At 44.0% G+C, this 14,287-nt stretch overlaps 1 protein-coding gene across 3 annotated transcripts in view; it reads left to right on the top strand.

Annotated features, from left to right (window-relative positions):
• The window catches only part of LOC147705933 (hemicentin-2-like), a 468,035-nt gene that overhangs the window by 106,121 nt on the left and 347,627 nt on the right, over positions 1-14,287 (top strand). For all 3 annotated transcript variants that reach the window (XM_086932399.1, XM_086932398.1, XM_086932400.1), the window contains one exon: positions 12,595-12,927. In XM_086932399.1, coding sequence (XP_086788525.1) covers positions 12,595-12,927 — 333 coding nt within the window. The remainder of the gene's footprint in view (positions 1-12,594; positions 12,928-14,287) is intronic.

Genomic DNA, 14,287 nt, shown 5'->3' with positions numbered 1-14,287 from the left:
AAAATATCGACACCCTATACTTAAACAGGTAAGTACATAAATATCGACTCCAAAATATCGTTGTAATTAATATAGATGTAAAAAATATCGACTTTTTAAAATAATTAAAATTACATTAAATAATAAATAAATATAAGTACTATTAACAAAATACATTACATTACTTTTATTTTTTAACTATTTCAAAAAAATGTACTACACTTTTTAATTATAAACTTAATAAATGTGGACATATAAATTGGTTTTACACATTACTTTATATAACAACAATAATACATACATATAATTAAAATACCCCTTTACCCAAAAACCCAAAACTGACCCTGAACCCTAAAAATACCCCTTTACATAAAACTGAAAACTGACCCTGAACCCAAAAAATACCCCTTTACCCAAGAACTGAAAACTGACCCTGAACACTAAAAATACCCCTTTACCCAAAAACTGGAAACTGACCCTGAATCCTAAAAATACCCCTTTACCCAAAAACTGAAAACTGACCCTGAACCCTAAAAATACCCCTTTACCCAAAAACTGAAAACTGACCCTGAACCCTAAAAATACCCCTTTACCCCAAAACTGAAAACTGACCCTGAACCCTAAAAATACCCCTTTACCCAAAAACTGAAAACTGACCCTGAACCCTAAAAATACCCCTTTACCCAAAAACATTTTCACTAAAAAAAATCCTGTACACACACCTAAAATTAACATAATTAATTACATAATTATTATTCAATGAACTAATTGAAATTAATTAACTATTATTTATTACACTATTTATATTCATTTAAAACATTAATTAATGTATTATTTCATTATATTTAAATTACTTCCCACCGTACCCCCCTATAAACCCACAACCCGCTACGGAACTATTAATACTAAATTCAACTGAAAATACATTATTAAATAATAATATACTACTAAAAATACTACTTTGACTACAAATATTCATTAAAAACACTACATTACTTATAATTATTTAAAAAACGATATTATTGTAAGCTATGTTTTTGTAAACGATATTTATTACAACTATATTAATGTTAACGATATTACTTACCTGTCTGTCGATATTCTGGTCAGACGATATTTTTGTCATCGATATTCCTTCCTGTAGATATTTTTGCAGCGATATTTAGGTTAGTCGATATTTTTACGACGATATTCCTGCTCTGTACCCATTTTTTCACACACACTGTGGTGTTGGTGAAGGGCATTATGAGTAGTGATGTTACCATAACATATTTGTAATGAAATGTAAAATGTTGAAGACAGTGATGTTCTGTAGAGTTACATGAGTCTATTAATTGATAATTATATTTAGTTTACAGGCCCCCGACGAAGAGCTCATTCGAGCTCGAAATGCATTGGGCATAAAAGACAAGTCGCCAAAGTCCAGATTCCGCATCTACTTATGTTTAGACTCTGTATATTTGTGTTAATATGTGATAATATATTTGACTATCATTGTAAAATGTGAGGATTGATTTTTTGTTGAAACATGTTGACAAATACATTTATTTGAAACTCCACAAGTGTTAAAGTATTTATAAATGTGTAGCGGTCTTCCGCCAATAGCAACAGTGCGCAGAGGTTAAGTGTTGCATACACTTAAGATAAGGTTCCTATAGTTAGGCACGGTTAGGACATACGTGCCACCTCAGCAGCACGCTTGGAGTATATTTGAGGAAAGTTAAAACGAGTTGAGATTTTCTGAGTGAAGAAAAAGAGTGCTCCTCTCATCTTTAATTCAGTTCTGATTATGTACCATTACACACTGGCCGCAACCAGGGCTCGCTCAAGCCACAATCTTTTGGGTATAAATACCAGTATCCCCCCTGGTACTCTCTTCTAGAGGTACAATACTACAATATTATAGATCACACAATGATGGCCAAATTATATGATGTACGACTTATTCTCCATTTAAAAGGGCTCCTCTCTCCCTCATTATTCAGTTACCTGATCGGGGGTTGCGTCCGTTCGTGAAACAGCACCTGACTAGAAGAACAGGTTACCTTTATTATACAAGAACAAGAGGCACATGCCGGTTCACTAAGAACTGGGGTACTTTATTTATCACAATAACAATAACAATATAACACTATACTATAACATATAGCCTGCAAAGGAAAATGAAAGGTTAGAATGTGTGCACGCTAATAAGAAAGGTTCGACATCACCTTATTAATATGAAGTCTGGACTCAGCAGTCATCTGGGTTCCCTTCTCATCTGTGCCTTGGCTCATCTTAGGGTCACACCTCTGCAGTCACGGATACACGTCTGCACCGCTATGCTCTGTCTCCTCCGCCTCCCTCCAAGTCACTGGAACCTTCCTCTTATCAGCTGCTTTCTCTCTGGCTGTTCTGCACTACTCCTCTCTCCTCTCAATCACGGACCATCTTCACTTCTCGGCTTCGATCTTATAACTCAGTTTCTGCCACTCTGGTATTCGCTCCCTCAACTAACTACTTCACTCTGTATGCTCTGATCTTAATGTCAAAGCTCGCCAGCTGCTCCAGCTAAAATAACTTCAATCTTTCTAAGAGAGTATCAGCTTCTCGATCTTTATCGGACTTCAAAATGGCGACTGCCTGCCCTGGAATAATTAATGGCATTGATGCTAACGACTAGCTGCCGCCTACAGACTGACTGACTCACTAGCCTCATGCTTTCGCTAATATGGAAGCTTGTCCCTTCATGGAAAGTTACGGCCAGTAACCTGCCGCCCACCAAATTCTTGTACCTCCCCGTACCAAGGACACGTTCCCAGCCGGCCGGCCTGATGTTGTGTCTTCGGAATGGAGAAAAATACAGTCTTTCGATAAGGGCCAGCCTGAGCCGGTTCTCTCCAAGCAAACAACACCTCGTAACTAAAACATTACATTTGACCTAGAAGCATCTCAAGCTGCCGGGGCAGAAAGAAAGATGGAGTCTCTCCCGTTTGGGGCCTACAAGGCCCGAAATAAGCATAACTCCATGGAAGATATACTAACATTTTTACAAAAGGACGGATTATCACTAATACTAATGAATCTATCCCCTAACATAAGTTTATAAGCCCTGATCTAAGGAAAAGGGTACGGAATTATATCAACACGCCTTGTGAATAGGCTCTATTTACGGTTCTAATCCCTCCATTAGAATGATAGTAGACTGAAGTCACCTCCAATCACCTTCCCTCAAGGAAGGGCCGAAAAAGTCGGTCAGAACAGGGCTGGACTGTTCCCATGATGCACAGGGTCAAGGCTGATTTGCATATAGCCATTGTCTGACCTAGGGTGGTGTGGAGTGCAAAAAAACGATGGATTTAGGCCCAGATCTCTGTACTGGGATGAATGTAAGACATTGTTCTGCATTCTGTCCATCAACTGTGTTTTTTGCAATTTTCACCCAGAGTGGGCTGGGTATGCTCAGATGTGAGTCCCAGGCTCTCCAGATCACTGGAGTCAAGCTATCCAGGCTGAGGAAGGCTGATAGCTAGAAACCGGTCCTTGGATGCTTGATTCCGGTCTAGGAAAGACATGGCTTGGTAGTTCGGGTTGGACTGTTCCCATGAGGCACAGGGTCAAGGCTCATTTGCATATAGCCATTGTCTGACCTAGGGTGGTGTGGAGTGCAAAAAAACCGATGGATTTAGGCCCAGATCTCTGTACTGGGGTGAATGTAAGACATTGTTCTGCATTCTGTCCATCAACTGTGATTTTTTGCAATTTTCACCCCGAGTGGGCTGGGTATGCTCAGACGTGAGTCCCAGGCTCTCCACATCACTGGAGTCAAGCTATCCAGGCTGAAGAAGGCTGATAGCCAGAAACCGGTCCTTGGATGCTTGATTCCGGTCTAGGAAAGACATGGCTTGGTAGTTCGGGCTGGACTGTTGCCATGAGGCACAGGGTCAAGGCTGATTTCCATATTGCCATTGTCTGACCTAGGGTGGTGTGGAGTGCAAAAAAACGATGGATTTAGACCCAGATCTCTGTACTGGGGTGAATGTAAGACATTGTTCTGCATTCTAACAATCAACTGTGTTTTTTGCAATTTTCACCCCGAGTGTGCTGGGTATGCTCAGATGTGAGTCCCAGGCTCTCCACATCACTGGAGTCAAGCTATCCAGGCTGAAGAAGACTGATAGCCAGAAACCGGTCCTTGGATGCTTGATTCCGGTCTAGGAAAGACATGGCTTGGTAGTTCGGGATGGACTGTTCCCATGAGGCACAGGGTCAAGGCTGATTTGCATATAGCCATTGTCTGACCTAGGGTGGTGTGGTGTGCAAAAAAACGATGGATTTAGGCCCAGATCTCTGTACTGGGGTGAATGTAAGACATTGTCCTGCATTCTATCCATCAACTGTGTTTTTTGCAATTTTCACCCCGAGTGGGCTGGGTATGCTCAGACGTGAGTCCCAGGCTCTCCACATCACTGGAGTCAAGCTATCCAGGCTGAAGAAGGCTGATAGCCAGAAACCGGTCCTTAGATGCTTGAATCCGGTCTAGGAAAGACATGGCTTGGTAGTTCGGGCTGGACTGTTCCCATGAGGCACAGGGTCAAGGCTGATTTGCATATAGCCATTGTCTGACCTAGGGTGGTGTGGAGTACAAAAAAACGATGGATTTAGGCCCAGGTCTCTGTACTTGGGTGAATTTAAGACATTGTTCTGCATTCTGTCCATCAACTGTGTTTTTTGCAACGGACATCTTCAGTGAGGCAAACCCGATTGGAGCAGAAGAAGAAGAATCTGCTGAGTCTTCTGCTCTTCTGGCCCACCAACCCAATCCCAAGATCAAAGAAGAAGAGGCCCGAGGATGCCCCATTTACCTCTGTCAACCCTGGACCTCATCTGACGACAACACTGAGACACATGAATACAGTTGACACCCAAACCTAAGCCACATAAGGAGCTGCATGTCCCCTCTTGGGATCTGGTGTCGAGCCCCGTGTATTACCCACCATTGCTCTCAGATGTGCCACCACCCTCTGGCTTGGCTCGACACAGAAGCAAGTTCTCTGAGCTGAGATGGCTCCAACCAAGAGCATCGACCCAAACAGACCACGAGTCTGAGACCATGTGTTGGCACTGAAGTCTGGAAGCTGATGCCACCATTGATGCTGTAAGGAATCCATACATTGAAAACTCCTTTGACTCCAAGGCTGTCGACAACTGCCTCCCAGGAAAGGCCTGTCCTAAAAAAGTTGCAAAAGGAGTTGGACGAAAGACAGCTGTTCATCATCATCCACCAACCCACAGGCAAGATCTCCACCTTAGAAGAGACTTTGCCTAAAAAGTGCAGACTCCCCTCTGAGGAAGCTTCATCTACAGGCATTCCACGGCCACCACCACCCTCCCAAAAGGCTTAGTTACAAGGCTGTTGTCCCTAATCCTCCTCCAACACCTCCTCTCCCTCCTTCTTCAACACTTCCACCCATTTCAACACCTCTTCCTTCACCTCCTGCGACTTCCGATCAGCGCTCACTTAAAGTTGTACTCAGACACAGACAGTCCTAGCATATCACTTTGTAGTCCAAGTCTACCTGCATCCCCCAGATGATCTTATCTTTGGGGGGAGTATTAAGTTGATCCTCTGGGAGGACCCTGATCTTGACAATGTCCCTGTTAGGCCTTCCTCTCCATACAACACCACCTCATACCATAGCTTTATCCAAAAAGCAGCCGCCTGCCACAGGGTGAATATGTACATCACTCCAGACAATGATGGTTTCTTGGTAGAGATGCTCTCCAGAGCCAAATGCTCCCTCCAGTATTTTTCCATGATTGAGGAGATAATTAAATCTTCCCCTGAGATCTTTAAGGAGCCAGTCAAATCTCATATAGTAACATACAGGATTGAAAAGATGTTCAAGCTGGCACAGCCAGATCCACTCTACATCAGGCATCTCATCCCATCGGACCCCTTGGTTGTTTCCACTGCCCAGTAATGAGTGGCAGCCCAGATCACTAGCAACACACTCCCGCCTAAGAATAAATAAGCGCATGGACCCAGCTGGCAAGAGGGTAGCAGTCAGTGCCACCACACAGTGGCACATTGCCAATTCAGTAGGCTTGTTCTCCAAATGTATGACAGGACACAGTAGGAAGAGATGTAGAAGATAGTCGAAAAATGGAAAGCTATTTCCAATGCTACCATCAGTTGTGCCCTGAATTCGGGTGATACAGCTGCCAGTAGGTGAATACTGTGTCATCCTCCACAGGCACTCCTGACAGCGTGTGTCTGGATTCAAGCTGGAAGGGCAGCAAAATCTTATCAACCTGCCCTTTGATGAGGAGAATTTTTCGGCCTGCAGGTGGATGACTGTTGGACAAAATGTATCGACACCGGCACCGCTGAAGCCATAGGTGCCTTTCAAGTTACTTCTATCAGGATCTCCTTTCGAAGACACCAAGCAATGTGTGGGTCCCAAGCCCTGTCACCAGAACCAAGCAGTATTGCAAACAGAAGCAACAGGGTTATTACCAACAGAGCGGTAGAGGGTACACTTGGGGTCTTTCAGAGATAACAGCTCTAAATGTTGAGACAAAGACACTCCTGCAAGGGTGCCTCTACCTCTAAGAACTGACTTGCCTTGCATCCTCCCATCACACTACACCTGTCAGGAGGCATAACAGTGGTTTCTTTTATGTTGGGAGAATATCACTGCAGATCAGATGGCTTTATCATTAATGGAGCACAGCTACTGTCTCAAGCTTATTTCAACCCCACCAACCATCCCACCCTGCATATACGCCCTTAGCCAAGAAAATCCGGCCCTCTTGCAAGAGGAGGTTCAGGTGCTCCTTTTCAATGGGGCTCTATAGCCAGTGTCCTCTCAACACTGAGACAAGGGCTTCTACTCTCTCTACTTACTTATCCCCAAAAAAGAATGCTCATTCAAGCTAGTCCTCAATGTCAGGCCTCCAAACAGGTACATCCCATCAAAACATTTCCATATCATCACCCTACAGGATGTTATCTCTTTGCTGTAACTAAATGATTTCATGACCACACAAAGCTTGAAGGACACCCATTTCCACTTCCAAAATCATCAGGCTCATGGGTGGTACCTGTGCTCCATGGTAAATGGACTGCACTACCAATTCATTGAGTTGCCCTTCGGAGTCACCACGACCACAAGGGTTTTCACTAAATGTCTAGTAGTGGTAGCCGCCCACCTAAGAAGGAGGGGAACTCATGTCTTCCACTACTTATAACAACTGGCTGATCAAGAGTACAAGTGGACAAGATTGTGTAGCCCACTCCCAAGCCACAATATCTCTACTGCAAAACTTGGGGTTTACAGTAAACAGCACTGAGTCCCACCTCAAACCATTTCAAGTCCAACCCTTCCTGGTTCAGACCTAAATAAAGTCTAGGGCAACGTTTATCCCAGCACCCAAAGGGTAGTGGCATTCCATCAGCTTCTGCCTCTTTTCAGCCTATGAGTCCTCTCATCGTTCAAACTGTAATACGCCTCCTCTGTATGATGGCCTCATGCATAGCCATAGTCTCCCATGCAAGGCTCCATATGCTCCTGCTCCAAGAGTGCCTCTTAGATCAGTGGTCACAAACAGAGGGTCCATGGAAAGATCTAGTGTTGATAAGGGCCAGGACTCATTGCTCTCTCCATTGGTGGAACAGCAATAATCTTTTACGGGGCAGGCTCTTCATTGATACTGTTTGCAGGGGACCATCACTTTGAACGCATTGCTCGCCGGCTAGGGAGTTAATCTCACCAGCATGACAGTTCAGGTCCAGATCTTCACAAACAAGCCTTATCTTGTTATCATCATAATATCAAAATTGTAAGACGTCATTTTATTATCAATCAAATTGAACAGATTGGCAACTCCCCTAAAGCTCTTATTAATATAGTTCATAACTTTACCACCCTTCGCCCCCCTCTGAATCCCAGAAACTTTGTGAAGGATAAACATAAAGCAGAGGGTCCTTCAAGACTGCTCGGGGCTCCGGGGGTGGTCTGTAATCCCCCGCGGCGCAGCTGTCTGCCTGCTATCTGGCCGTCTGGGCACTACGGGTGATCCTCTACCACAGACAACAAACTTCACAGCACATCAAAGAACAGCTGAGGGTGGGCTTTCTTCTTTCTAGGAGAGTCCTGCAACTTGGGAGATAATAATTATTTACTCCAAGCGCAACCAGAAAACTGTTTCATTCCAAGGTTTTTCCCTTCATCTTGCACTAGCCGTTCCGACGTTAGTTCATGAAAGAAGATCTTGTATTGAGAATAAAACGCTAGAACACAGCAAAAGAGAGATTATTAGCGCAACAGCCCACCACTGACGTAAGGCAAGACCTGCCATGCGCCAAACCGCACCTTTATGGAAAGTAAAGTGGTGTGAAGTGATAATGTCGCAAAAATGTACCACAAAGAAACTGACGTGAATGCATGCAAAACTAACCTACAAAAACTAATGGACTGACCACTAAATGTGGGCTCCCGGGTCCCGAGCTACTTCCTATAAAGTGCCTTGACGCCGCCTCACCAGGGGTAATCGCTATATAAATGCAATTTAAACACAAAGGGAGTGTTGTGAAACTGAACATCTTCCCCAATTAACAAAGCTTTGGTGCCAGCAAAAATTCCTGCAAAAACGCTCGGGGGCAAATCTGTCCCATAGAAACTTGTAAAAACATAAGCTGTGCATTTGCGAAGCACATGTTCATCACGAGACACAACTTGGAGCTGAAGGCTGGTGTGTACGGTCATCCATCAATGGATCACATTTGAAGGGCATCGGGAGGATGAAAGCACGGGCCTCGAACCCTTGACCATGGGGTGAAAAAGACCTTCCAGAAGGGATGCGTCAGTCCACTGACCCACCAGAACCAGCTTTGCCCTCCTCAACGAAAAGTAGGTTTTGCATGGTCTTCTCCTCTGTGCAAAACCTACTTTTCAGCAGAAATGCTTAATTTTGTACTGAGAGCCAGCACTGCTTTCAGGGCTCTTGGTCACACGTTTCAGGGTGAGATCAGAAAATGTAACCATTTCATGCAGCAAATTTACTGTACACAAATAATCCACAACTGGGATGAAATAATGACATCTTGTAGTTATACATGATTGCACGTTTGATGCATGGTATAAGTGCACCAACTAGGCAACTACAGCCAACACCAACTCAGTGCAGAGTTTAGGAGAATTTATTTACAAGTCAGAAATCTGTCTAGTTGATTTTGTAACACTCAAGGTCACATTTTGGATTGGCAGAGGATATTCTTTTTTTTCCGGTGCTAGTCAAAAAACACACAATAAATGAGGTTTGGGCAAAAAGTGCACCCTCCCACCCTCAGTGGATATTAAAAGAATGTCTCTAGATGTCCTGTGGTTAACAACGCTCTCGCGTTTACCACAGCTGTACTCGGCCTCCAAAACTTAAAAACAATCAGTACAAATCATTAACGTGGAGAAGTGTGGCTCACTGGTTAGAGCAGGCAGACCCTGAAGCAGAGGTCAGACCCGGGACCAGGGTTCAATTCCCGACGCGGCAGGGTCTTGAGCTCAAATGTCAACGGACTCGACAATTCTCGCTGCGGTGCCTGACCTAATCATGGGTTCACACTCTGCAACTCTGGGCATTAAGCTTGCTTAATCTCCACAACGGCCCCCCCGTGGCGGGATGCCTGGCTTTCACCTTGGGGATGCCCTGCAGGGGCTATCTCACAGGGAAAAGCCAGGACGGGTTCCCAAGGCAAGCGCCGAGATACCTCCCCAGGTGATCGAGCGCTATATAAGAACATCCCAAAAAAAAAACAACAACAAAAAAAACGTGTAATATACATTTACTGCTATTTTCAATTTAAATAAATAAACCCCAAAGCGTTTGCATTGGAGACAAGTGTTCCGATTTTAAAGCTGGCAGTACATCTGCTTTTATCTTTTTTTTATGTGAAAATATCAGTTAAAAGTCCACAGTGGGATTGATAAATCGGAACAAATCACTACAGCCCAGTAATCCACCCAATTGCAAGCCTTGTGGACTTCTTCTGTTGCATTTTCTTTTAATTGAAGCTCACAGAAAGTTTATGTTGGTGGGGGAGGAGGGAAGGGGGTAAGTTGGATCCCGGCACAGCGGCTCGTTACTGTAGCTGGAAGAGGCTTGCGTGGTGGGGGAGGAGGGAAGGGGGGCCAGTTTTACTGTAGCTGGAAGAGGCTTTTGCCAAATGGGCAGGCTGTGTAAAGCAGATGGCATCTGCGCCCGTTCATGTGGCCTAAAGCTTGCGTTCATGTGCACGTAAACGCAAGCTTAAGCGCCACATGAACGCAAGTTTTAGGCTAGTGGGTCGCACTTTGAAAAGCCCCTTTACTATAGATCAAGCAAGCAGCAGCGCAAGTGCTGTTCTAGCTCGACCTAAACAATCCCGGATGTTTTGGGCATAAGCCCTGTATTCCTGGGACTGCCTGTCAATCACTTCACAGGCTGCAAGCAATACCCCTGTGACGAGTTGGGAATGGGTGCTGCTCGCAGCCTCTGAATGAACTGATTGTATGTAACCGGATGTCACACATTTACAGCTCAGATATGAAAGAGATCACGAGCAGAGAATTTGAAGGGCGACAAATTCTACGAAAGCTAAGTCACACCTACCAGGAAGGCATTTTAAAAAGCAAAGCATACGTTTAAATGCATGTCACTGGAACATCATAGCTATGTTAATGTATACTCTGCCAACAGGTGAAGAAATGTAATGGGGGAGCGATAACGAACCTGCTGTGCCCCAGGATACTTCTCAAAATGAACTTTTCTTTCCCTCCGACTCACGTTAGGTCATTTATTTGTGTGGTTTGCTTATTTAGGATGGCATCTGGTGCACGTTTCGCTCTTGCTCACTGTGAGAAATCTGTTGCTGTAACTGTTTCAGATGTATTACATTTCAAAAGAGCTCAGGACTTCGCTCAGGATTTAGTTTCTGGTGTATGGAATATTCATTTGGCACATGCGAGTCATTTTAAAACTGTCCTACAATATATTACTTTAGTCATAAATTGTTCTATTTAAAACTGGTTTGGGGCTATTTCTGTCTGTTACAGGCAATTTCGACCTTTCAGCATGATTAGCGTGTTAGTGAGAAACATTAATTGAGCACTGTGCCCGACACACAACATTTTGCTGTAAAATTTGCCATTCAGAGTATGCAACTCATTTTTCATTAGACTAATTTCCCATCTCTACCAAATTTAAAACTACCTACAAGCAGGTTGAAAATGGGGTTTTATCACCTTAGGCACACAACAAGTCAGCGCGCATACGTTGTGATCGTTAAGGAAAACCCCTTGCAGGACACCTATTGTCAGCGCTTTAATTGGAACTATAAGAATGCTAGGACCCACTGTCCAGAGTACTTTTTTTTTTTCTTGAGAAGTGTTGGTACGTTCCAATTAAATGTATTGAAGTATCGAGAAGTGCAGGTTCTCAGAGCACCTAATGCACATTTAAATGACTCTGCTCCGGAGCCGACAATGAAACAGCCGGGTCCAGTGGGGTGTATGAGCTTTTCTCTGTGTATAGCTTGTGTAAAACATGAGCTGCCCCAAATTGCGAGTGCATACAGAGCCTGATCACCTCCTAGTGCCTTGTATCTGTAAAGTATAGAACGCTGTGCCTGCCCCTGAGGTGTGTGCACGTCTCTCATGGTGCTTGCTGATGACAGCTGGCCTGGTTTGCGGTTTTAAGAGCACGGGCATTCAGTTCATCAAGTGGGTTAATTTTGAGGAGTGGGACATGGCAGACAGTGAGCTGACACAATTCATGTGATCAGAAAATGCACATAAAAAAACCCAATAACTCTTGCATTACTGATATAGCATAGCAGGACTTAGATTTGACTTACGAATTTAATGTGTGTTCAAAAGCGGTCTGACACTCAGCGTCACAACATAAACAAGCTCTTGGCATTGCTGTAGCGGGAGTGGGGGAGAGCATTCCTTTGAAGTCTGATGCCGAGGCATGGTGTGGGATGTGGTTGTCGATGAGCTCACGGCATTGCTGTGGCGGGGGACGCCCAAAGCTCATTCCTTTGAAGTCTGATGCCGAGGCATGGTGTGCACGCGCCTGGCTCACATGAACTGTACGCAATCCGCAGTTGGGTAGACTTTTTGAAAGCCTTACTATAAATCTCGCCTATCATCCCTACGGATGGAATAGGCGAGAGCTAAAAATGACACGCAATGGGTCTGTTAACGTTGAAATTTATTGACAGCACATATTATGATTTATAAAAGTAAGATACATTCATTTTACTCTGTGTGCATATGGGGCAACACCAGCCTGAAGTACTATTTTTTATTTTTTTTCATTTTTTTCAGACTACATTGACTAAATTGTCAGGCTAAGCAAATATGTTAGTGGAACACATTATCAATGACTTCCGGCCGTTTCTTTTAATCAGTCAAGCTTGAAAGTCGCACAATCTTTTCATTGCTTTGTTACTGTTAGGTTACACTATATCTTGATATTTTATGATGTGATTCTGTAATGATACCTGATGCTGCATTTTGTTATGTCACGGTATGTTGTACTTTGTTACTACTAATCTTTCTACTGAGGTTCATGATTTGCCTGTTTCTCTGTCAGATGCCCGGCTCCAACTCTCTATGGGCCCTTCTCCCTACGTGACTCCGCCTGGGAAGGATGCGCTGCTCCAATGTCTTTTCCGAGTGGAGGATCTGCCTGTAGACCTCAGTCTCCTGACGGTCACCTGGAAGCTTAGCGACCACGTACTGGTGATATATAATAAGTCAGTGACAACCTTTGAACCCCGGGCCCGTCTCTGCCCCGACGAGTTGAAGAGAGGGAATGCCTCGCTGGCCTTGGCAGAGCCTACAGCTGCTGACAACGGGTACTACATCTGCGAGGTCATGTACGGCGAAGACAGCGGGAGCGATGATTTGATTCTGCATGTGGAAGGTGAGTAGAACAAAAGACACTGGTCAGGGGGGTTCTTTCCCACAGGTATGTCTACTGGCTTCAGGTCCCCGGCCCAAAGAATCTCTCGAGCTACTCTTGGCACAGATCTGATCTGTGCTGTGGATATATTAGCAAGTTATGCTACCATTGCAGCTGGGTGCCAGGTGATTCGAGATCATTTGGGTTTTAGCAGGGCGGGCCCATACCTCTAAATGTCAGGAGGAGAGGATCACATCATCTGCTACCAGCTCTCTGCATGCGAAGCATCATCAAGTGTGTTTTTGCATTCTCAGTAACTCTATCTTAAACCCGCTTAGAGCCCAATGTTGGCAGCAACTGTATTTGTGTTATGTCTAGTGGTGCGAGGGTCAGACCTCCCAGCAGTCACTGTTCAGACAGTGTACCAAGCACGACTGATATCAGAGTAATAACATATTATTCTCAAATAAATCACATCTTTCGTCTAGGTTGAAAGCTACAATAACAATTATGTGTCGTGTGCAAAACTGAAGCCAAAGGAAAATATGTTGTTTAAACACTTAATAAACTCATGCTAATTTAACACAGTATATAGAAAAGCAGCATCTATATGACACTGATCAGTGCTGTGGATATATTAGCAAGTTATGCTACCATTGCAGCTGGGTGCCAGGTGATTCGAGATAGTATTAGAAGTTCCAGATATTCACTTGAGCGCACCTATGATTCTGCTTAAAGAGGTGTCAGAGTAAGGGCATCAGGGTAATCAGGACATTTTCAAGTCTGAAGGAACATTCTCTGAACTGATGTTTTTTAAGCACACACCAACATCCCCTCTCACCCCTTCCCACTCAGTGGTAGAAGCGTTGTGTTCACACATAGATAAATATGTCGTACAACTGATCTCTCTTGGTAGAAGTGGGAAAGGAGTATCCTTACAGTGCATTTCTCATCCTTGCCTCTGAAATTCAAAGTTCTCTTTAGCAGCTGGAGTGCATCAGGGTGCTAAGGGTCCAACCATACAGGTGAAAATAAAAACCATGCAACTGGATGAGGTGCTCTAGAGTTTCAATATAAGTGAGAAATAGACAATGTGACAGTACAGAAGACTGAGCAGCACCACAAATCAAGGTACATAAATAGCCGATAAAAAATGTATGGAAAGCATTTAAACCCACTGAAACAAGAAAATGCATCCATTGCTATGAATTTCCTCTATTTGTGATTTTTCGGAGAACATGTCACAGTGGCATTTTTGACAGTATCAAACGCCCTTGACTGATCTAGAAGAATGAGGGAGCAGGTGCTAGTAGATGAAATACATCCAAAGCCATCCCAGTGCTGTGTTGGAGAGAAAGAAAACAGCACAAATGTATTCTAT

This window comes from Lissotriton vulgaris, chromosome 7 (genome assembly GCF_964263255.1).
Source record: "Lissotriton vulgaris chromosome 7, aLisVul1.2, whole genome shotgun sequence".
NCBI classification, from domain to species: Eukaryota; Metazoa; Chordata; class Amphibia; order Caudata; family Salamandridae; genus Lissotriton; species Lissotriton vulgaris.
This window is presented reverse-complemented; position numbering and strand designations above follow the sequence as displayed.